The following is a 26,601-nucleotide window of genomic DNA, read 5'->3' on the forward strand; positions in this document are numbered from 1 at the left end:
AGAGCTTAGGTTCCTGGCCAGGCTTTTATACTGAGCAGTGCAAATGGCATTCTAATAGAGCACACCTGCTAGGAATAATTACAATCAATATAAGAAGCTGACCACTTCAGCCAATTCAACACTTCCCTGAATTATTCTTACACACAAAGGCCACCAAGTATTTTCAGCATCTCAGTTTGTCCCCCATTTACACTGGTGCTGCACTTCACGTGTTGATTTCAGAAGCCATCCATCCTTTTGCTAGCACATCAACACATCCTCTTTCAGTTCAGCATGTTTTCAAGTAATCCTAACACTGACATATGTAAATTTCTCACACATCACTCACCGTTTACTGCAGAATTATAATTGGCTCAAGGTTAACGAGACATGACACGCGCTGTTTATTACCAGGAAACCACACTCACCTATTTTTAAACCTATCTAGTGCAGCAATACCAAAATAGTACATTTTGGAGGCAAAAGGCTTTCGTAAGGCTTCAAGAACGTAGCGCAGGGCCAGGCCCAAAGCCATGTAGGTAACCAGTCCTTTCTCTATTATCCCACCAAACAGGCAGGCTGTTATGTGCAGCTCTTTGTCAGGGTACTGGGGAAAGAAACGATATTCCTCAAACAAGTTCCTCAGCATGCAGTTAAACACTTCTCTTTCCCGTTTAATGTTGGAGTCCTTAAACCTCTGCAGCATTTCCAAGACCTGCAAGTAAAGAAAGCAGAAATCTTTACCAACAGATGTTTAGTTTCAGCTCTTCTGCATCTATGAGTTTCAAGTACACCTATAGCTAAGGTAGGTACTAATCACTACAACCAGGCCTTTATCTTCAGGCTTGAATTCTCTCTCCTTTCTTTTCAGTAACAGCCTTCAGGAAAAACTTCCTGCTACCTCCAAGCCCAGTACTTCAAAACTACAGAAATTAATGTTCTATGCCATAGTTTATAAGCATACAAATACATTAAATTAGTAGAACTTGGAAGAGCAAGTATTTCACATGCTTAGGATTACTCTAACTAAAACAGGAGCAGCAGTGCATACATGTAGAAGTTGCAGTCATTTTCACAGACTTTAAAAACAAATACATTCAAGACAGTATAATTTAATGGATTGTTTGAAGGCACACTAGAACTTATCTTGAATATTCAGGCTTCTACTCCTGCTGCTGCCTCTATCTCGAGGCCGGTGACAACTGTTACAGAAGGGAACTCACCTCATCTACAGACATGGTTGGATGTGGTGGATGGTTGTAGATACGCTGGAAGTAGCTGTTTGCCTCATCATCTATTTCTTTGCTAAAGTTCTGATTAGCCTCTGGCCACACCTGAGATAAGTCAGCTGTTAAAAAAAGGCAATAGGTCACAATTAACTTCTGACAGTCGATGTCTCTTCGCCTCTTCAGAAATCTGTAAGTAATCTGCTAGTTAATCTTAAAAAATCAGGTTATTGAGTCTTCCTAGTAGCCAGGAATTCTTATTTGAAGATCTGTTTTCAAAGCATTTATACAAGAGAACTGAGTCCCAGGAAGGAATTAGTCTCTTAGTGTTGTATTCCTAGAACTCACTGCAACCCAAGCTAGCCTCAGCTGGCACCTGAACCAAATGAATGCAAACAAACTAGGATAAAGCATGCTACACAACACTAACATGCAGACAAACTTTCACACAGACTTTCAGGCCAGCCAGTGAGCTTCAAGCAGGTTTTTACTGAATGCTCAAGCCCCAAAAGAAAAAAAAACACCACAATGGTCACTAAAGCTGCCTGCACTGTCTGCCTACAGACACCTACAGCTTTGCTTTTTTACACACACGTAACAACAGTTGGTGGACAATTTAGCATATGGGCAGGTTTCCTAAGAGCAGTGTTTGTCTGCTTAAACATATGAGTATATTTAGAGTTATAAAGGAGTTAATAATTACAGCTCTATTTTGAGGACCAAATCATTCTCTTGAGGAATAAAAGAGCACAGCACCTTCCCACCAACTCACGTTAGTTGTGTTTCTTTTCCAACACTGCAGGCAGCTTCACTGCTGTGCTGCAGCAGGACTCAGCTAGCTATGATTAGCCACCTTACAAACAAAAACCTTTTACAACACAAGCAACTTGCTGAAGAGTAGGACAAGACTTCTGTTCAAAACATAGCACAATTAGGATAGAAGGACAGAAGCATGCTGTTCATGCAATTCCTTAATGTGTTGTATTACTATTCTTTTTTTCCCAATCCCACCTCCAGTTACTTGGCAAGCTGCTAGCATACAAGTTGAGAAGCACCTTTTTCAGACTAAGAGTGCATTACAAGAGCCACACTCCTATTACTTATCACCTCCAGAACAAAGCCACCCCCTGAAGGAAACGCAGGTTAACCACAGTCACACTTCACAGTCACAGACAACACTACCACTTACAAGGTTTCATCTTACTCTGCTGGAACGTAGGCTGGCTCAGTCCAGATGTGCTCAGCTTCCTTTGCACGAATGGGTCATTGTTCACTGCAGGAAGGCCCAGGGCTCCAGTTCCTATGCCAGTCAGGCTACCCGTAGTAAGACCTCCTACTGGAAAGTACACAAGGTATATCATCTCAGCTGCACCCTTCATACTATGCGTGTATCACTTGCATCACCTGTTTCCAATAAGTTATCTGAGCCACAGAGCTTCAGAACTATCCAGTGTCAAGCACTTTTATCTCAGCAGTTCCTCATCTCTGTCCCAACCTAAAACGATGCTGCTAAAATCTGTCAAAAACACACAGCCTCTGGACTCTGACATGTTCTATCTATTGCAGTCACAATATTTGAAAGTGCTGTGATCTAAGAACAAGGATGTATAATTCCCTCCCACAACAGACAGCTGTCTGTCCAGTGCTTCCAATCACAGTAAATAACGAGTGTCTTAACTCTGATGTATCAAAAATACAAAATTCTCCTGGCCAGATAGCAGTACCTGGAAGCTGTGAAGAGAGTCCTCCAATGCCACTGAAACCCGTTGTCTGGTTTTGCGTGGAAAGAGGGGGAAATGCTTTTGCTGGTGACTGAGGAGTACTGAACGCAGAGCCCAGGTTTGGAGGGAAGCCTTGCATGCTCTGGGTGTGAGGAGCAGCTGAGCCACCTAAACTCAGAGATGCCATTCCTGCAAGTGAGTCGATCTGAATGAAAAATAAAAGAAGATTACACACAGACAGCTGTAAGATGAAATCAAGCTCACTCTTTGCACGTTTTCTATGAAGACAGCTTCATGTCAAAAACATTCCTGAAGAGAGTCATGGTCGCTTTAAAATCTGAAATCAGACTACCTCAAAATAGCCATCTGCCTATAGAATGCTAGATTATATACCCAAAGGATAACATGACTAAGGCTAACATCTGCTGATCCACTTCTTCACATCAGCTATTTGCAGCAGGTTGCCATGGTATTTGGTACATTGGATAAGCAACTTCAATAAGGTAACAGTTTATAAGGGAACTGCTCTCTGCGTTGAGTTTACACAGTTTGCCAACGCTTCAGATATTTTTCAGTGTTGCCACTATTTCACATAAAAGAGCTGAATGCAGTTGCTAAAAGCAAAGCATGTTTGCACTGTGTTGCTTCCAGAAGAGGAAGGGATGATGAGTGGCAGGGAGTAACTTCTGTGTACCTTGTTTTTAAAAGAGCAGTTCAGTTGAGAGCTGAAGAGCCCCAGTTATAACAAGCCCTTATGCTCTAGCACTGCTGCTTGGCCCGTGAAGCTACAAACAAGACACATCAGGTTCAAAGGCAGTGCTCAGTTCTCAAGTGCTAAAATTTACAAAGACATCTAGAAAACCCTCCATTGTTTTAAAATAAATCAAACCTCAATCACTCTTTGGTACTCCCATCCTGCTACACTTTGGTTTCTTACAGAAATCCATGAAGTGAGACAGTTCTGACCTACAACCCTCAGGCATCCCTTCTGTTCGAAGGAAGTTATCTAGATACCCAAGAATAAAAACTAAAGGAGCCAGATGATGTTTTACTTAGACCTGCTCCAAGAGCTCAGCAAGCACACCAAAATTAATGCCAGTCGACTGTTTCTGGAGACACAGCACGTTCTTTATCTACCTGCACAGGAGAGATGGCATCCAAGCTGCTCGCGCTGGGTGGGCGGCCTTTGGGCATGACTCCAGGCGGTGGCTGCCTGGCCTTATTCATGACGTTACTGCAGTTGGCCACCATGGTGAGGATGGTCTCTGACAGCTCCTGAGAAACACTCCTAGAGCAGAAGAGCAGGACGGTGAGGTGTGCAATATCCAGGAAACCCAGCCCCCCTCCCCTTCCGCCTGGTGTTTGAGATGTAGAATTTTAGATGAAGAATTTCAACTGCAGTTCTAAAAAATATTCACCTCCAACACATTCCTCCATTTTTCAGAGCTCAAATCCTGTGCTGCACAGTTATCCCTTATTAAAAGACACGATGTGTATCTGTCTGCATGGCTCCAACAGCTCTAAAAGCAGGCAAAGAAGGCTGCAGATATGGACTACGTACAGCATAGCCTCGTGAATTCAGACACCAGCTTATGCTGTAATCCCTTGGTCAAACCAGCTCCTGAAGGCTCCCCATTCCCAGGCTTTGTCACTCAATCATTTCCAGTTGAAATTTCAAAACACACACGGACTCTCCAACAGTTGCAACGTGCCTCAAAAGCTTGGACTACAGACAAGCATACAGAGGGATGGAGTTCAATACTCCCACAGCTTTTCTGTATATGAACTAACAGACAGGCTTCATTTAACCATTAATAAATGCTTAACACTGACAAGAACTCTCCAACTATTCAAAGAACTTGTACCAAAACCCAGCAGAAATCTCAGGCTTAGGCCTGAAGTCATTGCACAATCAAGGGCAGTCAGCTCCTCTTTCAAAGTATCCCAGTCCTGGCTGCCAGGTTTCCAAAGAGCCCTGTTGCTGACACACCTAACCACAAGCATGCTCACACAACTCCAGCACTTCACTCCAGAACACACAACCAACTATTCATGGCTTTCCTGACCTTTTTTTTTTGACCTCTATATGTCATGTACAACTAAAGCAGCACATTCCTTCTTGCAATGATGCAACTATGTCAAATGCTTCAAAAGATTCCTTATTTTCAAGGGATTTTCATGCAATTTCTACTGCACAGATGTTGGGATGGGGATGAAAAGAATGAGGAAAACTGTGATAATTAAGGCAGGAAAACAAAATTTTGATTTAGTTAAGGCAGGCCAGCCTTCAGCTTTGCCAGCTGCCCCTTTACAGACTATGCAGGTTGTGCCCCAAAGCCCTACCACAGTGTGGAGAAAATGCCATCCTAACACAGACAGGATTTCTGCTTCATACAAGTGCAACCAGACCAGAAGGCAGAGCTCTGAGCACAGCATGGGCAGGCTCAGCACACATGGGATGAGTTTGCGTATACCCCAATTCCATAATACCACAAATATCTAGATTTCCAGGCACTTACAACCAATTGCAGGTAGGGAAGTATAGTTTTCCTCATGCAGGAGATGTTTGTAGCACTGTATGATCCTGTTTAACCAAGGAACAGGAGCAGGGCTGATGAGCTCAGGTCACACACAGATACCACTCTCCATCCTTTGCCCTGCTCCTTTTTTTGGCAGCAGCATGCCTGCTGTGCTTCCACTTCAATATCACAGCATGCTTCAGGGAAACAGATTCAATCTGCTAGGGGCCACTGACCATATGGCAGCCCACAATGCAGGCTTACAATCCCAAGTTTGATTCCTGTGGTGACCAGTTAAAGCCATTTGTGCCTTGGAACAAATCCCCAATTCCTAATCCTGCCATCTACACAGATGGAAAATTAACATTTTTGTATAATACTCTACTGCATATTAAGATAGATACCATAATACTTTTTAAATGGTACAGAACAGTAGATTTCCACAAAGCAAAGTTCACGTTTTCAATCCTACCCAAACCACTTGGGCTTCAATCGAAAAACATTAAGTAATGAGAAAAAAAGAGTTATCTCCTCTTGAAGCATCACTGCTGCACAGCACAGCAGCAGTGCTCAGGGTGACACAAGCTGTGTGGACACAAAGGGTCTCAGATTAGTGGCTAACAGAAGTGCCTCCCCAGACACAAAACCACAGGAGGGTTAGCAACAGTTTAATAACTACAGCTTAGTTAAGGAAATTGCTCCTGAATCAGTTACCCACAGTGGGTAACTTCACCACTTCAGGTAGTGAACTGAAGGGCCCTTCGGGACACTTCATGTCTACTGGGATTTTAATCTCCCAGTCTTTATGACGCCTGCTTCTGTTTGTGAGAAACAATCCAAGCAATCCCTTCCTGGAGGAAATCCTGGCGTTTTCTCTTTCACGCTCAGAGAGAATAGCTGAAGGAAAACGACTGCAAGTAGGTCACATTCCTGCATAGAAGGGAATGCAGGTTGCTATAAAAAGAAACCAAAAGCTGAGAGAATTGTGCCAGCGGAGAACTGTTAGCTTCTGGATTAACTGAATAAATAAAACTTGGTAACACATTAAGATTCAGGGCACAGTGACATGAGATGAAAGTTAGGTCTACAGTTAACTATTACATCTCTAGATCTGGGTAACAAGGCAAACGCTGGGCTGGACTTCTACAATTAAAAGATGACTCACCAAGTTGAGGAGTAACAGGCATTCCTGCTGTCTGAAAGATGGACTGAGATCAACGTTTCAGAAACTGTGTTTCAGTAGTTTTTAAAGTTCAATTGCACAGCTCCCAACAGAAGACAAAAGAACCCTTTCTTGTAGCATTTTACCATGATCTCAGAAACGCCCTTCCAGTTGAAGCACAGACTGTGCCAGACCTGTACTGGTATTTATTCCCTGCTGCTTACTTGAGAGCTGGGAATCATCTCTGACAGCCATACAGATGTTTCCTGTATCTGTCAAGACAGCACCAGATGATAACACAGCCCCTGGGTCAGGTAACACACATCTGGCCATGCCAGCACCTTCAGATGTCTACATGTAACACCAAAGCCAGCAGCACCCCCAGCTTCCAGTCTGACTCATAGCCCACACAGGGCTACTCCTGGTTACCTGTGAAATACTGCTGCAAATACTATCCTGATCTGACAGTATTCAGTGACCTCACCAATATTTTACAACATTTTGCCATTTTTACCTAAAATTACCACAGTATTTAAAAGTTATGTTATCCTGTCCATTGTTTCTTCCTTCTCTGCTCCAGGAGGGGTACATTACAACTCTCTAGGACCCACAGTTTCCTTCTAGATTTTACCTAAGTGAACTCATGTGTAGAACAACTCAGCTATTTCCCACCCTTTAACTTCAAGACAGCATTTTCAAGACAACAGAAAATGCCTAGTTTCAGTTCTGTAGCATTACAACCTCTACCTCTCTCTTGCACAGGAGAATTGCATTAGCCCTCTCTGCTACAGAGCAACAACCACATATGGAGACATTTCTTTAGTGCAATCACAAAATCCTTCATGCTGTCACAGCTTTCAATGATGGTGCCACACTCTGCAGTTACGATCCCCGTTCCTCTGTCCAAATGACCTCACTGCACCTAGTCACTAACCCATATCTCACTCAGCAGCCATCCCACAATTACCAAGATCACCCCACCGTCTGACTACAAAGACAAGATCAATTTCAACTTCCTGCTGTGCAACCTACAAGAGAAGCTTCAGTGTCAGTGATAAACACACTACTGAGACTAGCTACATGATGTTATACAGCCTCACTAACACACAGGAAGCTCCAAACCAACTGTGAACATGTGCAAGGTACAGCCAGCAACTGAGTTTCAAGCAGATGAAGCACTCAGTGGAAGCAGTACGAGCCTTACCCAGCACAAGCCTGCAGGCATGCCAACATAGTTGCCAAGGTTTCTGGAGGAAGCTGAGCACTTTTGGGCTGATCTTTCTCAGGAGCCAGGCCGCCTAGGATGGATGGACATCTTCTCTTTAAGAAGGTCATGCAGGCTTGGATGAAGGGCTCCTGTGGAAAATAAAGTTGTCTCTGTCTCCCATCTGCATCCAAGCCACTATTTCAAACTTAGCAATTGCATCATGGAAAGAATGACATTAAGTTATAAATTATAGCTCAACGAAAGCGTGGAACTACCAGACCACAGACACTTTCCACAACTTTAAATCGACTTCTGAAGTGAACGTGACCTAAGTTAGTCACTGATAGAGTACAGAGATAAGGAAAATCCTGTTTTACCCCATGCTCCCGAATTTTGTCTGTGAGCCATTTGTCAAGTTTGAGGTATTCTCGTCGAGAGGCAAGTGCAGCAAGGTCAATAACAAAGGCAAATGGAGTACCATTCAGCAGCATTGACAAGGCCTAGAGGAAAACAAAATAAGACTACCAGTGAAGACATAAGGATACCCTTTCTCCTTTCTTTTCTTTCTAACCTCCATATACCTTCTAACACAGAAATGTTCTCATCGCAGGCTGCTGTGCTTTGTTAGGCACCATCTGCATCATATACACATTTCTGTGCTTATGGCACAAATAAGCAAGAGCTCATGAGAGTATGGTACCACCTTTCCTGAAGTGACTTTGTGCTTACTGAGTTAAATTCTTCTACGTGAACACCTACCAGCAAAGTGATGCTGTAAAGAAAACTAAAAAACCCAACAGAATATCCTAGCATCTCCCTGCCAACAGACCTCAACCACTTCAGAGCCTCTTTGAATACATCTGATCGGAGTGGTCATCTCTGAACACAGAAAGCAATACGATGAAACCGACTTGAAGCTCTTGCACTTTGTGACACCCAATTATTTTGCATCTAACTTTAGGAAGTGATAAAGGCCTCTAAGATGTCAGGTGACCCCCAGTCTTTCATGGACATGTAAACAGTTGTAAAGTAGTATTCTTAAGAAACCTCCATTCCAGCAGTCTCAGCGATGTCACCTTCAAACTAATGCCTGAAGGATATTTTCTACAGTTCCCATTTGAATGGTGTTCAAGGTTAAAACAGTTGAAGCTCTTCCTGGATTTACAGTACATGCACAAAGCACGCAGCTCCATCATACTGCTTCTTAACAATCCTTACTAAATGAGTCACATCTAAGTTCAGCTTAGCCTTTGTTACAAGATGAGCAAGTCTGCATAAGACACCAGGCAGGAAATAATGACGGTGCTTTGCAAAACTCACCTTCAAGTCTTGTGCCACATCAAGAATACGTGACAATTTGGCCTGGTCATACTGCTCCCCTCTCATGTACCATTCTGCCATCGCATGCATGATAAGCTGGCGAATCGAAGGAGACTGACCCTAAGAAGAATTAAATTAGGATTGTACTTCATGTCTCTAGGAAAAGGATCAACTATTTGAACATTTAGTATGATACCTTACCTCGAAAGCCCAACACAAACACATTTAACTAGTCAGCCACAGAACTTAAGTTTCTTAGTTGGTCTCCTATCATGAGGTAACAAAATTATCCAGGAGCTCAACTAAATGATGTAGAATGGCTATGAACGATGAGAATGAACATCTTTTACAGGTTTCCTGTGATTGGAGAAGTCTAATTCCCCCCAGTTACACACACAGCTTTTGGAATAGATGAATTGTTTATAAAACTGTTATGCTCAATGTGTTCTCAAAGTGAAAAATGCAGTATCATGCCTTGACGTGTTCGCACAGAAACAATCCTAAGCTTCAATCCAACTGGGCAGCACCCTGTCACAGGGCAGCTATCATTCCGTCCTTCATTCTGAAGCCTATCCTGTTGAAAAACTGCATCTTCTGCTATTTAAGGACTTTATGCAAAAAGCATCACCTGTATCCTACCTCCTATTCTTTCAACTTAAGGATATGTACAAGAAAAAAAAACCAAAATATTCATGCTGCTTCAGGTAGGGAACAGTCATGGCTGTGCAGTGAATATGGACTAAGACCCACAGAGGTCAAGCTTCTTATCACTGACTCTACTCTAAAGAGTAACACACTCTTTAATGCAGATTCTCCTTTCATCCCAGAGGATCCCTCTGTCTTCAGTTTCTTCCTTTGATTTGTATGTGTTTAATTACCAGTAGGAGCAGTGAGTAAAGTCAAGATGAAAGGGAAAACCATAGAAATAAGCCTATTGTTTGTTCAATAAGAGCATGGAGTTTGTATACATATTTGCCCTCTCTCTGCACAGAAGTTCTCTTTGAAGGCCAGCCCTAAGCTGTCAGAAAACACTCTAAACTTCCAATAGAAGTCACCATATGAGCAGTCTCTGTACCTAGAATAGCTTCCACCTTTTACCCAATCACACTGGTGGAAACCATTTGTTTTGAACTTCTTCCCCTTACAATTTCTACACATTAAGCATGCCAGCTTCTCTCTCTCAAAAACAAGTAAATCAAACTTTAGTTGAAATGTAAAGATTTAGTGGAAACACTTACCTGCCCATGCCACGCATAGTGCAAAATGATGGCAGAGTTGGGATGGTTGCCAAGGAAGATTGGCATGAGCGTGGAGATGAGTTCATGGCGCAAGGTATGCCAGGAAGTGTTGATCTGCAGTAAGGCCAACACCAACATATCTGGGCAATGCTTGATGGGAAAACTGAAGAGCTGCTTAACCTGCTCATACTGTCCCACTTCTGCCAGCCGTAACAGAGATTCGATCAAATCCAGGCTCTTCCTAACAAAAAGAAAAAGACAGACAGACAAGCCCCCCCCCCAAAGGTTACAAAGCAGTTTGGTTACAGCACCCTGGATTTAAGCAGGCTGTAGCATCAATTGCAAGACTATGCACAGTGCAAGCAACCTGCCATTGCAGCTCCTGCTGTATATAATTAAGACTCCAGGAGCAACCTCATCCATGAAAAATAACAAGACAATATATAAAAATAAGCCAAAATGAACGTAAGAGCTTCTGTTAAGGAAGATGGAGAACAGAATGCTGATGTTGGAAAAAGTCAGCTAGAAGTGAGTTACTGGAATAACTGAACTTGGAATATACTTTCAGAAGTAAAATACACTTTTGCAACACCTGAGATTCCACATGTGAAACCTGTGCAACATTTTCCTCTGTTTCACAGAGGTATAAATATTGCCACCTTCTCTGACATGAACCATATTCCTCATCCTTCAGTTCCTCATTTCAGGCCACACAACAAGAACAGAAACAATCAGCGCTGACATCAGCCATGCAGATACATTACAAGAAGCTCAGAGTCACACAACTTAGTTTTGTGCAATAACTCAACAAGCCTGGGGGCCCCAGCACAAGGAAGGATGTGGAGCTCCTGGAATGGGTCCAGAGGAGGGCACTGAGATGAGCAGAGGGCTGGAGCAGCTCTGCTATGAGGAAAGGTTGAGGGAACTGGGCTTGTTTGGCTTGGAGAAGAGAAGGCTGCAGGGAGACCTCATGGTGGCCTTCCAGTGCTTGAAGGGAGCAGATAAACAGGAGGGGGAACGGCTGTGTGTGAGGGTAGACAGTGATAGGACAAGGGGGAATGGTTTTAAAGTGAGACAGGGCAGGTTTAGGTTGGATGTTAGGAGGAAGTTTTTCCCCCCAGAGGGCGGTGAGGCACTGGCACAGGTTGCCCAAGGAGGCTGTGGATGCCCCATCCCTGCAGGCATTGGAGGCCAGGCTGGATGTGGCTCTGGGCAGCCTGGGCTGCTGGTTGGTGACCTGCACACAGCAGGGGGTTGGAACCCATTGATCATTCTGGTCTTTTCTGACCCCACTTTATGATTCTACAAACAGCTCTTCAAACTATTTAAATCCCAAGACCTATTTCATGTAGGGGGAGTATGTTTCTCCAGTGTTATCTTACAAAAGACAGATTTAATATCTTAACTCCCCTATCACACCAACTTCAGTCCTGAGATTCACCAAAATATATTTGCAGGAATTCTCAAAGCAATAAAAGCAACAAGTAGTAATACATTCTCAGATAGTATGGAAATATACAGTAATTTCTAATACAAGAACTTTCACTGGTCAAACACAGGAAAACACTAACAGCTCATTTACTGGAACATACACACAGCTACAGACACATAATGCTGCATTAAGACAAAGCCACATCTGACCAAGTTAAGTTGTCTTACTCTAAATCTATGTAAGAATAGCAGTTTGGAAAGAACAGGTTTACCATGTAGCAATTTCTCGATTGTCATCCTCTGGTGGTGCTTTCAGGATGTCTGTGGTAACTGTATGACAAGGGTAGTCAGCAAAACAAAAGATGTCCGGGTTTATGAGGGAATGTTGAATGAAAGAGAGCTGGAAAGAGAAACCAAAAGCAGTTCAGGACGCTGGAGTTGCACGGTCCTTCACAGCTGCATTTTGCAAAGCTCCAGCCTTTGTGTAACCAGGTGAACTAGGTGCTTGGCTCAGCTGCATTACGAGCCAGAACTCTGCTAAAACAAACGACATGTAGAGCTGGTGACCACCTCCTTCCCAACAATGCAGACACAAATTCTTAAATTTGGCTCGTCTGAAAATTCCTATTAGCAATCCACATCTGTTACCAATCCACATTTGAGAAATTCAGAAGCTTCTTAAGTGATGTGCAGACAGACAAAATGCTGGTAAGCTTACCTGGCCTTCTGCATGCTTCCAAGGTCTGTATATGGCATTAACTGGAAAAACTTCCATGCCCAGCCCTCTCTGGATGCCAAACACCACAATATGCAGGCCTTTGCTGTCACGAATCTGAAATCCTGGGTGGTCCAATTCATAGGTTACTACTTTGAAGTCCAGGCTAGGATTCTGTATGCACAAAACAGGAGAGCAGTCAGCCTTAAATGTCACAATCCTCAGTACTCAATTCTAAGGACCCCACTCCAGCTCAGCATCCACCCGAATTTTGGTTGAGAACAGTTTGTGTTCTTCTTAAAACAAGGTTTAGATAGTTCTACAAACACGATGCAAGCTCGTGTTTGAAGCCAGTCCATGAGCCTGCACTTTCCCCAGCACTACAGCTAATGCAGTCCATACTTCCAAACATTAAAATCAAAACAACCAAAACAGCTCATTTCTTAGCACTCCCATTCCTTTTGTTAGCCTCCATATCCTCCTCAGCAAGAGACAGAAGGATCTGACCAGCTGCCAAACAGGACTTGTTGTCTTCCTGAACAATTTACAATGCAAGCACCCACAAAGCACCCGTTAGATTTTCATGAGTAGTGTGAAACTTTCATATGAAGGAGCTTGGAGGGAACCAGGGCCATTACAGAATGCAGACCACTTCTTCCAAAGGTAGGTGAGCACCAGATGCAAGAGCAGGAGATACTGGCTGCACATTGTGCCCGCCTCCTGACAAGCTGATGTGACACAAAGTAAATGTGAACTGCATCATAAGGCTAAGAAAGGCTCTGGGTGTGCTTTTACAACTGCAAAATTGAGTAAAAGAATGAAGTGCTTAAAGAATAAGAAATGATTTATTGAGAACATGAACGTACAGGTGCACTCGTGCCATTTGGGTAAAGCACAACTGCAGCCATCTCTACAGGTTGTATGCACTGCTACAGGATGGAAAAAAGCAGTTTCCTTAAAGGAAACAGAAGATAGAAGCAGCAGAGAGCTTTCTGTAAGAACTGAAATAGTACAGCTATATTAGCAAGCAAGAGCTACTGTTACCTACACAGCACAGAAAGATTTGGGTATTGGTACGTAATTAACAGCTAGCTTCAAGTTTTTGGTTTTTCTAAAACCAACCAACTCTTGCATAGGTTAGAGGGACCACACAGAAACCTCTCTCTTGCCTAGCAGAGAAAGGAAATGGCATTCGTGTTTCACTGTGCTAATTAAAAAAATGCTGCTGAAGAAGTGATGGAAAATCTTCCAAAACATCACCAAACAGCAGCATTGGGAGGTTTGGAATGAGTAGCTACGAAAATATTTTTTCTTCTTCATTATGAATGCCTACAGAGAAGCTTTTCAAAACAAGGTGCCTGATGCACAGCTGTGTTCCACGGTCAGAAATAAACTGTTCAAACTGAAAACCCTTCAGACACACAGGAACACACAGGAGTGAGCAACATGGAATGAATCACAAGCCGCACCCACATTAGCATTCTGGTAGTTTTTATTTACAACAGTTCTTCAAAATACTCTCATTCAAGGGGGAAAACCATCACTCAAGCATAGCAGCACAAACACGTTATTGAGATTCAAAGCCATTCAGGCTGCTAGGAGCTCAAAAAGCTTTATATTCCCACTGGGACATGCCCTTCTTTGAACTGTTCTGCACTGAAGATCAAGGTGCTCAGAAAACTTACCAGCTCCTTAAGAACATCAATTAAGACCTCCACATTCCAGGTATGGGCTTGTGCTCCATCACTTTTATCTTTCCCATCACTCCAAATCCCACTGCCAGGAGCCGAAATAGACTGCAAGTTAAACATACTCCATTAAGTACTGGCTAGAGAACTCTCAAAGCCCGCCAGCCACAGAACTTCTCACTACGAAGGAAAGCAAAGGTTCAGAGCAGTAATGACCCCACTTGCACGCTGCTCAGAATCCTTCACTCAAGAAGGTATTACAGAAATGTATGCTAGAACCTTTGGAAGTATAAATATTGAATAATAAAAGCTTACATCCTGAAGTTCCCAATTCCTGCTTTTTAAATACCAATAACCCATCCTGTACAGCACTCACTTGTAATGGAATACCATCCGTCAGCCCCGAATGAGTCCGAGCCATCATCCCCAGCACCCTGGCAACCTGGGCAGCCGTCACCTCCCGAACTCCAAACTGCATGATTATGTTGCGACATTCTTCAACGCTACCAGGGGACAAAACAGACCTCAGTAAAGCTGATCTTCCTTCAAACAATGCAGGCTCAGCCCTCACTATGAGCCGAAGCCAGAAGCAGTGTTTGCAGGCTCCTGCTACCACGCTCAGGTATTACAGTGCTCTCCTTGGGCCCTAACAACAGCACTGTAAGATCCCATTTATGGAAAGGTAACAGATACACAGCATGAAATAAACTCATAATATATCAAAACAATTCCTCAGTAGAGGCATTCTAACTAGTTTTTCCTCCTATATTTCTGGTAATGACGACAACTCACACATGTATACAAACAATCAATGGCACACAGTATCTGTGCTAGGTGCAGAGATGTATAGTCATGCTCACATCACTCTCAGCAAACCCACACAGCTCTGTTCATGGCAGCCTGTTTCACACAGCACCAGCAACTCTAGCTAACAGAGATGCATATTTCACATTTTAGAGAAGGGGAAGATAGCCAAGAGAATCTGGAACACTCTAAATGAGAATGTGGGTTAAGTATGTACACAAATACACACACAAAGCCAGGGCAAGTTGAAGACAGCTGTATTTCTACCAAAATAAGCCTGAGCAGGCACAGGCTCTGAAGCAGCTGTCAAGATACTCTGCTTTATCACCAGCAATTCACTATCATAATTATATTCCACAGCTTGAAGTAATCTTAATTACAAAGTTTAAGCTTTGATAAGCGTGGTACAAACAAGAAGCTGCTGCTGGGCAACTCCCTTGCAGAGACACCATTATCTTCAGCCCTTCTGTAATTCACTTCATGTGGTCAGTGAGCTATCAGGAATGTGCCACAAGTGCACAACAGGATTTAGGTGGAACTTACGTTCACTAAGCCATCTTGTTTTTAGGATGTAACCATCCTCCTTGTTTATAAAACCTTTCCAAGGAAGGCAAATACCTTTAGCTAACAGTTTTTACCATGACAACAGAAAAGCTACTCACAACAGAAGCAAAACAAAACAAGAATTAAAACAAACTCGTAGCAGTTGGTTCTTTTCTTCACCTTTTGCATCCTGAGAAACGCCACCAGCACCCAAAGTGCTTGATTTCATACCAAAAAATTGTCTTTTCCTACAAACCTTGTACAAAAGCCATAGCCAACTTCTTGCATAAAGTCTGCCAGAGAACTCTCCATCATTGTTTTGGCTATCCCTCCAGAATCAGGCAGGATCCTGTCCATTAGAATGTCCCGTTTTTCAGGGTATAGAAGTGGTGCAAGCACCACAGGGCAACGCTCCTGGGGAAAATCTGAAGGCAAACAATGAAACAAGTCATGCCAAAGACCCAGAACAATAGTTGTCATAATCAACAGGCTACTCAGAAACAGAGTGCTATACTAGAATTTCCTTGCTGCTGAAGAAATTTAGATGCTACTCCAAGTATTTCTCCACCCCATCTAGCAGCTCCCTGCTGGCTCTCAGATATTCCTAGAGAATAAGAATGTCCAAGAGGCTACATTAATATCTTCACTGCAGCTGCCCAAGATGACCAGCAGCTGCAGTGGGAGCTTTACAGCTACAGACTGTCAACAACAGCAGTCACCCAAAAAAAGCACAGAGCAAGAAACAACACAGCAGTAAAGAAGGCTCTCCTCTACATCAGGCAGTATTAGAATCAAAGGAGAGCCCACAGCTTAAGAAGACCACCAGTTGAACTGAGGCACATGAGGATGGAAGGAGAATACTTGCTCTTCCTCTCAGGAAAACAAAGTTTAAAGAAGATACAGCACTGAGAAGATGAGAAGTATTGGTGGCAGTTTTGTTTACAGCACAACAGCAGAGTAAAGACAGCTTGGGGCAGGCCTTCCTTTGACAGCACTGTCTTGAAGACAACGCATAATACCTCCAATACCCTTTGGGGCCACTCTAAGAAGAATTCTATGTTTCCCAAATCAAAGCAAGGAAAATAACACTAATGCACTAATCTTCATTAAAGCAAGCATGACTTAAGAAGTACACAAATGGTAGAAACATTCTGCTCCCTGTACAAAGGATGCACTCCTCTACGTCTGTGTAGAACCAAGCAGTGGGTTGAGTGAAACACAGTTTTTGAGTTCAAGTTCTCATCCTTCTCAAGTGTTTACAGCACACACTTTGGTTTTGGAAAGGGAAGAACTACTACTTCACGTCTCATTGACGTTATCCCTGCCACCACGCAAGGTGAATGGGAGATTCCAGGAATTTAATTAGTTTTACTCAAAACCGCATCCCACACTCTGCTAGAATTTCACAGAGCTGCTCCTAATATAGAACACCCAGTGATTACTCTTCCAAGTTAATGATTTTAAAGCTTTTATCTTTAAAAAAAGATGTTAAAGATTAAGTTCCTTACCCTATAGAGGAGCTCAGGCTTTTCCGACTACAGTGCATTGTTATGTGTTAGTTAAAACCCCAAGAGCCACCCCATACAAACAAACAAGTGGACAAAAATATCACCTTATTTACTTTGCTTATTTGTCTTTAAAAAAAAAAAAAAAAAAAAGGACAAAAAAACCCCACAAGCCTTGAGGTTGTCTCAAGCTACTGCGTGCTAAAAAGACAAATGCTAGTCTGGCCAGAAGTCACTCTGTACTTCTGTCAGTTTGGTTAGGAAAAATCACTGAGTTCTACCTCAGCCCCATCCCCATTTCAGCAGCCTGCACTGACAGCAGGGTGACAAAAGCCCATTTCTACCTTTGCACTTAGTCTGGCTCCCAGGAAAACACCACACTTACCTCTACGTAATGTTTTGAGGAAAGCGTCGATCTGTTCCTGTCCCACCCCAAATGCTCCCTTCTGCCCAAAAAGGAGATGGGAGAGGAGAAGGTGCAGGACCTCTATTGCAATATCTTGGAAGCCACCTTCTTGATTTCCACTGACGTCCGCGTCAATGTAAGAGCGTAAAAGATCTGGGAGTTTCTGTTTGATAAACTGGGCAGCTGTCGAATGCAGAACAGAACAGAATCAAAATCTGAAACGTGTTTTCAATGTAACAATTTATCTCAGTTAGGTGCCATTAACTTACTCTGAGTTTGCTGATCACAAGCTACAACAGGTCAGATTTAAAGATGAACTTCATAATCCAAACCTCTGAGCTTAATGGGTAGCAGACAACCAAAACAGTAAGGCAGGACTTCAGCCTGACTCATTACCTAGCAAGTCACTCATGGAAGGGACCTTCAACTTCACAGAAGACAAGATGGCCACGCTACCTTTTGCCCTCCCCAAAAAAGGCTTTAAGGCTTCAGCTCCTTCACTGACTGCAATATCACACAGGCAAATATCTACTTATTTAGAAAGCCTACTGCTTAAATGGAAAACAACGCCTTTGCTGCAGTGTTCTGGAAGGCTCACTTACCAAAACCTCGTAGATCTGAGCTGAACGAGTTCAGTAAAGCGAGACCAAATATCACCTATAAACAAACAAACCCAAACAACAGTAAGGAGACATTGCCCTTTTCAACAAGCTCAGCCACAGAACACTAGAAGTGTGAAAATAGAAGGTTCACCTACCTCTTGAACTTTACTTAGTTTGATGACTTTACTCAATTGGGCAAATAAATGGGGTGAAGGCTTTAGACTCTGAAATGAATCAAAACAGTTAAGTGGAGCTGATTTTGTGATTAGTCTCATGTGTCACAGCAATCTAGACGCCTGTTTGCAGGTCTTGAATATTAGTAACCGTTCTACTGCAGGTTAACGCAGCTTATAGTGGAAAACTAAGAATCTCCAGAACTACTTTTGGATGCATCTAGACTAAAAGTTTACTCCCAATATCCCTGTGTTAATCTAACTTCACAATTAAATCCCCATCGTGCCTTTTATACTGACAGAACCAGGAGCACTGATGATTTACTTTGGTACTGCCTGCCACAAACAAGCCATTAGGTAACATACGTCAGATTGTTCTCTGAATAACCAGCTCAACAAAACACAACAGGCAAGTTCAACTTTACCACGACCAATTTTAGCCATAAAAAAACCCCACAAAATAGGAAAAGCACAGAAAAAACCCAGTAGGATCCTTTGCAACAAACATACCCACCTTCTGATAGTGCAACGGATTGTCAATGGCGTAGGACAGCGTCGAGATAAAGTTTGGTTTTGTAATCAGCGACGCACACTCCTGGATCAGAAATTGAGTCTGGGAAGAACAAAGCAACTTCAACATTCATATTGTTTTGACATGGGACAATAAAACAAAGCTTCTACTTTCCAAAACATGCAAGAGAACTAAACATAAAGCACAGAAGTCTTGCAAGTGCCTAAACTTTCAATCACGCTCATTGAACTCATTCCTTTTCAATTAGGCTTACTTCAGATTCAGTTTGGTTTTCTCTCTAAGACTACGAAAGTGACCAAACACTCACCTCTAAATGGTACAGAAAACTGCTTTGAAATGTGAGACATTTATTTTCTGTGAGCACCCTCACACATTGCAATAGACAATCTAAGAACATTTAGTTCTTATCTGTGAGTTAAGAAGTCCACACCAATATTGCTTAAGGATGAAAAACATGAGCTAACACCAGAAGTGTCAGTTAGTGAATTGGGACAAAGCTTTTTGGGACAAAGGCTTTCAAGGAGAGCACTGTGCGTAGTGAAAAAAACAACTGTACGTAAGCTGTTTTCCCAGATCAAGGTACTTTAAGAGTCAGTTATCAGTAGTTTACCGTCTTCAGATTAGAGTACTGGCAGTCATAGAATGGCCAGGGTTGGAAAGGACCTCAAGGATCACGAAGCTCCAACCCCCTGCCACACGCAGGGCCACCAACCTCCACATTTCACAGCAGCCCAGGCTGCCCAGGGCCCCATCCAACCTGGCCTTGAACACCTCCAGGGATGGACGGGGCATCACAGCCTCTCTGGGCAGCTGTTCCAGCACCTCACCGCTCTCATAGTACAGAACTTCCCCCTGACATCCAACCTCAACCTTCCCTCCTTCAACTTCAAACCATTTCCCCTTGTCCTGCTGTTATCTGCCCTTTCAGAGAGCTGAAGAGTTGTCAAGAAAAGCCAGATGCCGTAACTGACATTCACTTGCAGCTATCACCTTCACCCCCCACATCACACCCTGCCGCAGGTTTTGCACGCATCAACCCAACAAAGAACTGCCCGACTGCAGACTTTACCTGATGGAAATCTTTGCCACTGCTTTTACCATCGCCACTGAAATCCACGTGCGAGAATAGACAGCGTAGTAAGTGCCTGTCTGCCTCGGGACCGTGCCTGTTCACAATCTGCAAGAAAACATCCAAGAAAGTCTCGGTAGCAAACAGTGGTTATAAAGCATCCTCTGGGACTAACGCCACGGGTACAGCAGTTCTGTTAGTGGTTCATTTGTCTGCAGTTTTTACACAAATGAGAACATTGCCCCTTTTAATCAGTAACCTAAAAGCCAAGTCATTAAATCTATCTGCAGATTAGAAATATAAAAGGCGACAGGAGAAGAATCTAGATTCGAGTCACTGACACAGAAGCCATGCATTTCACAGGTCTTATCCTTAAAGAGAAGCTAAGAGAAGGGGGTTTTAAGTCGTGAAAAAAAGCTTCTCTGCCACTAAAGCAGGATTCACGTGGTGCCACAGTCCCAATTCTCTGTATTTTTCTCCTATATTTTCTGTATCTCAGCCCACAAGAGCACAGAGCCCTGGGACAGCATGCAGATCTGCAAGGCAAGGGCTGTAGCTCAGACAGGCTGCTGGACTGCAGCTTCACTGAGATTGCAGCTTCCACTTTGTCTCCTGCTCATGTCTGACTGCCATAATTACTCCAGGCTCTTTTAAAACCCTACACAGTAAGTGTTCCCTGCCTCCCAACTCAAAAAAAAAACCAAAACAACTATCTCTAACTTGCCTGTTGGCAAACTTCAAAAGCAAACAGCACATGCTGAACACCTGTGGCTGAGACTTCTCCCCTGTCATTAGAGCTCATTCAGCCAATTGTACAGCTCAGCAACAAATAGGTGATCCACACCTGTTAAACACCAACCAACCACTTCTAACTCTTCGTAAGGCCACATCTTCGTTAGCATCCCATCATTTGCCTTAACTCCTGACCACAGCCCAGGTCATCAGCTTGCTGTCTGAAGAACCTTCAGACTGTTTCAGTGTTTGTTCATTTCTTTAAGTTTTACCTAACTGCACCACATCACTTGCTTTTAATAGAATCCATACTGGCAGAAGCTTCAAGTCACTTTATTTGTCCAAGTAACAGCAGCAAACATCAAATCCAACCTTCATCCATCAGCAAGATGTTGCCATTGTTTCCACAAGACATGTTAGCATGCCCCAGCAGCTCTGCCTGCACTCCAGCTGCTTCCATCAAGCTCAGTGCTTCACCCTGCCACAAACCTCCCTGCTTGCTGGTGGTTTCCTAGTGCAAAAAGACAAACTGCACTGCTTCAGGCTGCGTTCGCTTCAGCTCTGCTGACTGATGGCTTTCAGCTCCATTCCTCTATCATTATCTGACCTTATGCTTCCCCTCCCTTTGCTTATCCCAGAGGTTGCCAAGCTTTGTTCTGCTGGGAAGGAACATGCAAGTCAGAGCCAGCCCTGCATCCTGACTGGATGCACCCTGATACATCAGCCCAGAGCAGACAGCCCACTTCAACTGTGCTGACAGTACCGCCTCCAGGGGCTGCCACTCTCCACGACTTGTAGGAAGCTGCTCAGTCAACAAACTCTGAGTTGGTTCGGGCTTCAGAAAACAATCCCAACCAAATACGTAGATTCAGACGTGGTAACAAGGCTGGCATGAAGCCGGATCCAACTTCTAGTGAGCTACCACCAGATGAATTCATCAAAGCAGATGGATGCAGAAGAGAAATGTACACAGTGAAGCTATCAGTACATCTCTGCATCAAAATTAGATTCCTTTCTTGTTTAGAAGTAACTTCAGAAGGTTGTGCATTTGAAAACTAAACATGCCATTGGGGGAAATGCTGCTGGAATTGCAGCACAGGCATTTCTCTGCTCTACTACATTGATACACAAGATTTTTTTCCTGGGAAACAGATAAAGGGAATTGCTAGCTCTTCTGTACAAAGCATGCCTGCTTCTGGCAACTGTTCAACTGAGCTTCATTATAAACTACAGGTAGCAGAACCACATGTATTTGGATTTATCACACAGAAAGCTGGACTTTGCTCAGGCAAATACAGGCTTAGCTCAGAAATAACTGCTTTCCAGCTCTGTTCAACAGAACACAGAGAGCTCTGCCTTCCTAGATGAGTCTGCCCTCAAAGCCCTTCTCTCCTCACCACTAATTTAGGAAAAAGGAAACCACCAAACCCATTTTGAACAAAGTCACTCTTTTGAATTTATTTTTCTGACAAAAATGCATAGAAGATTTTTTTCTTAAACACACATGTTCCATTTCTTAAAGCAGTCTTAAAGCATCACCCATGTTAGATGGTCACTGAAAGCACATTAAAGCAAGAATCAGCCCTGCCACCTTTACGTTCTCCAGTGATGCATTTAAAGTCGACGGCACTTTGTTCAGAAGTGCAAACTGGAAGAAAGCCAGCAGCTTAAGATCAGAGGCTATTTTCACTAATCATGTGTGAAGAGAACAGTTGCAAGTATGCTTTTGCACATACTCTGTACGCTTAGGCACGAGCTTTGTAAAATTGAGTTATGCCAAAAATTCACACCAAGCAGCGTGAGCAAGATGGAGACAGCTCAAGCATGCACTTATCCCTGCAACTAGCTGAGGAGAAGCTGCACGAGGTGACACAAGTAATACTAGCAAGTTAAAGGCAACAGGGGAGCATGGAGATTTGAAGAACTGAGTACTGAACTGTGTTACAGCCACACACACTCAAACCAGCCATTTGCACTTGCAGTCTCTCAACGCACCAAGGGGTCTGCGGTGAAGGATAAGGAGGAACCTGCCTCCATTTTAGAGATCTGGATTCCAGCTGAAAAGAAGACTGATCATACATTCTCTCAAACCTAGACATTTATTATGCTGACATAATTTTTCATGTTAAATCTGCAAGTCACACCTCAGTCACACCTTGCTTCAGGAGCTGCTCATCTGTTGAAACAGGCTGACAAGGACAGCAGGATTTCACACCCTTGCAAGTACTGAACTTGTGAGCACAAATGTTTAACAGGCCCAGCTGTGTTGGGAACCCATCTAAACTAGTTTCTGAAACTTGCTCAGTAGCATTCACTTCCTCCTAAACACTCCTGCTGACAGCTGTTTCCAGCCCATCCTGCAATCAGCTCTATATTTAAAAGGGTCAGTCAAACCAGAATTCTTGCCCAGATCTAAGACTTTTTTGTTTCAAGCTACAGCTACTCTGCCTATAAACCCAAGGTCACAGAAGCTCACCTGACTTACCAGCATGCTACGCTCCATCAATGAAACAAAGAGCAAAACTCTTCCACTCAAGGTAGGTGAAGGTATTCAGATTAACCACGTCCTCTCATTTTCAGTGGAACAGCTCCAACAAGGAAATATAGTTTCCTCCCTCTCCCACCTAATGCTCTTACAGAGCATCCAGAAGCTGAAAAAATGAACCTGAAAGAGCTCAGGAGAGCTCTGCGTGCCATACTCCACAAGCAGAGGCTGCTTGTAACGCACAGCCACAGTCATGCTGCTTTCAGATCTGAGAGCAACTGGTTGCTGTACACCACTATCCAAGCAGGAACAGCTGGGAGCTGCAGCCCCCCATCCTGCAGCACAGAGCCGTGCACGGGACAGCACTGTGGAACGCAATTCAATCGAGGAGAGAAACCCCTCCTGACACTCTTTCTCTCCAAGATTTCCTCAGTCACATCGCTGCTTTACTTACGTGCTGTATTTCCTGCTGGCTGGCTCGGTAGTTTTTCTTGGTTAAATTGTCCACCAGGTAGCTGATTTGAGACAAGGCCAGCGAGAGCGAGTCAAGATTCATTGCTGGTTGGGGCGGAAGCAGGCGGCCGAGCCCGGCGCAAAATCACCATTATTCCCCTTTAGTCACCTCAGAGACAGGTTAATTGTTTTTCCCCCAATTAGCCTGTATCTGGTTGTGTTGCTTTCTTCAGCTCTTTCTCAGTTGTCTTTCTCTGTACAGAAACATGGCACCTGCAAGACAAAATTGCATCAGGTTTAAGTTCTGTAGCAACTTCACAGCTCTGCTCCAGGCACCGCCATTACTTTAACTGGTAACGTTCTGTGACAAGTATTTTTCTGTTTATTCATATAATATCAAAAAGACAGTGCTTCCTCTGTACTAACAGAACAATTCAGTAACAGGCCTCAGAGCTGTTTACTTTTTCTTGCTTGTAAACTAAGCTGCAAACCAAGTGAAGTTTAACATTGATAACACAGACACTTTTGAAGGCTCAGCTTATGTAAAGCATTTGATATAACGATATCCACCAGGAAAGCAAAGCACGATGAAGTTTTTGCAACACAAGCTTCGTTGTTTTCACAGCACCCAACCACATTTATGCCTTTCTGCACTGTGCCAGCCTGAAGGAGCCAGCAAACAGCTCAGCTGGAAGAACGGCTGCCCTTTCAGCACTGTGAGAAAGAAGAAAACGAGATGCATAGCAAATGAGGCAGCACACAGCAACAGTCACAGGTCAGACGGTCACAGGTCACCACCGCTCCCAGGACCAATCAGGAGTTTACACACAGCGTGCTCTTTGGCCATCTCTGTCACATTTTGCCTGGCTGCTATCAAACAGCACCGCGCTCCGTGGCACGCAGCAAAACAAGCTGTTGTGAATGAGCAGCACACAAAGAGCTGCAAGAAACTGACCCTAACATTTGGCTCCTAGAGAAACAGCTTTCCAGTGAGAACGGCAAGCGTGCCAGCTTAATGGATTCCTATGACAACACAAACCTTGGCTCTTGACATCTCATCTGTTAAATCACAGATTGCCAATGCGATACAATTGCATCCCAAAGCAAGTTCTGCACAAGCAGCAGTCGCAGGATTCCAAGGGAAGCGGCTCTGGGAAGCAGCCCTGGTGTTTCCCAGGGGTGGAAGCAGTGAAGCAAGCAGACAGGGCTGCGCCACACAGAGCTGCAGCTTCTGCCCCTTCCCTCTCTGCACAGGAGGTATTCACTCACACTTTGAGCTGTTCTTTACCACCTGCCTATTTAACACTTCCTCCTGCCACAGCATGAAGGATGCCCACAGGTTAGCTCCAGTGGAAGGGCAGCAGCATGCTTCTTGTAGGGGCGGGCAGGTTTACACACAGCTAATTCTCCCCTTGGTCCTCCAGAAGACGAACATCATAAGCAGTGCATTTCACCACAGGAAAAAAAAAAAAAGCCAACTTTTATCACAGAATGGCCTGGGTTGAAAAGGACCACAATGATCACTGAGTTCCAACCCCCTGCTGTGTGCGAGTCACCAACCAGCAGCCCAGGCTGCCCAGAGCCACATCCAGCCTGGCCTCCAATGCCTGCAGGGATGGGGCATCCACAGCCTCCTTGGGCAACCTGTTACGATGCCATAGAAACCCCACGTGCTCCTAGGAACCGCAGTTCCCATTCACACAAAGACATTCCAACTACAATTTGAACTAATAGTGAAAGCAGTCCAGCTGACAAAGACAAGCTAGAAGAGTCACGAAAGAATTTCAGAACTTGTTGAAAGTTACAACAGGAAGAATCACAGAAAGCTTTCAGATTTATTTCTGTTCCTCTGCTAGGCTACAACTCATCACCTTCATTCACAGGCTTAATAACCCATTAAGTGCAGAAGGTCTGTAGGAACTGGGGGCACAGAGGTGATCAGGACAGGCCAGCAGGATGGCAGCTGACCTTCTGTAAACAGTAACTGGGTTTCAGATGGTATCACCAGGCATTGCAGGCACATGCTTTTCAAGCAGTTCTCACCACACCAACCTAAAGCTTTTGACAAGTGTTTGTTACAAACAGATTATTGTTGCCACAGTGATTACAGACATCCCACAAAGAGCTGACAAAGGAACCCTGCTCCTGGTACAAACTCAGGAGCAGGACCCACACCAGCACCCCAATCCTGTCAATTCCTCAGCCAGTAAGTCAAGCTTCAGAGTCTCCCTCTCTGGCCGCCAGGAAGAGAAATGGCATTGCTCTGGATATTGCTCCTAGGCTGATACAAATACAACACTCACACTCACCCTACCCCAAAGCAGCCTTTATATCCCAGGACTTCAGAGCTGGGCTGAGCCACAGGAAAGCACATGCCTACAGCCTGACCCTCCCTGCTGCTGCACAAAGCCCTGCAGAAACAGACACGGCCCAGCTGCAGCACTGCTGGAAAGCAGAGACCACCAACTCTGGGTGCTCAACAACACAACAGTCAAAGCAGGGCTTTCCTTTCCATGGAAGCAGAACCAAAGCATGAGCAGACACAGTGACTCAAGGGCAGAACACAGTAGCTAAAGGAAGCAGCTTCCTACCTACACTTTAACTGTACGGTTTGTGTGCTATGTATCCCACTGCACAGCCACTTGCAGCTCCCACCAGCGCTTCAAAGTTTCCAACAGTGCAACCTAACTTATAGCAGTTCCCAAAATCCAGCACTGCCAGGAAAGAAGGCACAGGTACCTCCCTGTGTGACTGAACATAATTTCTGCTGGACTGATTAAGGAAGCTATGAATGCTATGCAAGGCAGGCTTTATTTTTAGATGTGCATATTCTTAGTGGGAATAAATCTCCCTACCATGGCCTCAAGAATTCAAGCAGCTTTGAGTCCCTGTGACAAACCTCCCCCCTGGACAGGTCCAGAACAATCAGGCCTAAGCCAGAAAGAGTTTACCAAGGCATTGCATCTGCTGACAAAACTGCTACCTGCAGTTACAGGGCCTACCATACAGTAAGTGGATTAGCTCTCAGACACGGCACTGGGGAGCTCTTAGAACACTGCCATTCTGTATTGTGCAACAGAGCAAACTTTTA

The 26,601-nt window shown here is 44.0% G+C and overlaps 1 protein-coding gene and 1 non-coding gene across 7 annotated transcripts in view; both read right to left on the reverse strand.

Moving 5' to 3' along the window:
• The window catches only part of CNOT1 (CCR4-NOT transcription complex subunit 1), a 53,750-nt gene that overhangs the window by 24,889 nt on the left and 2,260 nt on the right, over positions 1-26,601 (reverse strand). For 2 of the 6 annotated variants that reach the window (XM_042886033.1, XM_042886032.1), the window contains exons 2-21: positions 23,512-23,783; positions 19,841-19,948; positions 18,754-18,852; positions 18,222-18,290; positions 18,067-18,121; positions 17,444-17,647; positions 15,810-15,978; positions 14,583-14,709; positions 14,204-14,314; positions 12,522-12,692; positions 12,076-12,203; positions 10,373-10,613; positions 9,135-9,254; positions 8,192-8,314; positions 7,812-7,963; positions 4,064-4,214; positions 2,930-3,131; positions 2,395-2,538; positions 1,203-1,327; positions 408-694 (exon numbers count right to left, since the gene is read on the reverse strand). In XM_042886033.1, coding sequence (XP_042741967.1) covers positions 408-694; positions 1,203-1,327; positions 2,395-2,538; positions 2,930-3,131; positions 4,064-4,214; positions 7,812-7,963; positions 8,192-8,314; positions 9,135-9,254; positions 10,373-10,613; positions 12,076-12,203; positions 12,522-12,692; positions 14,204-14,314; positions 14,583-14,709; positions 15,810-15,978; positions 17,444-17,647; positions 18,067-18,121; positions 18,222-18,290; positions 18,754-18,852; positions 19,841-19,948; positions 23,512-23,613 — 2,888 coding nt within the window. In that variant the 5' untranslated portion in view covers positions 23,614-23,783. Of the gene's footprint in view, positions 1-407; positions 695-1,202; positions 1,328-2,394; positions 2,542-2,929; positions 3,132-4,063; positions 4,215-7,811; positions 7,964-8,191; positions 8,315-9,134; positions 9,255-10,372; positions 10,614-12,075; positions 12,204-12,521; positions 12,693-14,203; positions 14,315-14,582; positions 14,710-15,809; positions 15,979-17,443; positions 17,648-18,066; positions 18,122-18,221; positions 18,291-18,753; positions 18,853-19,840; positions 19,949-23,511; positions 23,784-26,601 lie in introns of all 6 variants that reach the window. The other 4 variants (XM_042886036.1, XM_042886034.1, XM_042886031.1 and 1 more) reach the window with 2 other exon arrangements.
• On the reverse strand, positions 3,613-3,748 carry LOC122188110. The gene has a single exon (XR_006181470.1). It is a non-coding gene; the product is annotated as a small nucleolar RNA SNORA50 (small nucleolar RNA).

The sequence above is a fragment of the Lagopus leucura genome, unplaced genomic scaffold, assembly GCF_019238085.1.
Source record: "Lagopus leucura isolate 7727_CA_CO unplaced genomic scaffold, USGS_WTPT01 Super-Scaffold_100054, whole genome shotgun sequence".
Taxonomy (NCBI): domain Eukaryota; kingdom Metazoa; phylum Chordata; class Aves; order Galliformes; family Phasianidae; genus Lagopus; species Lagopus leucura.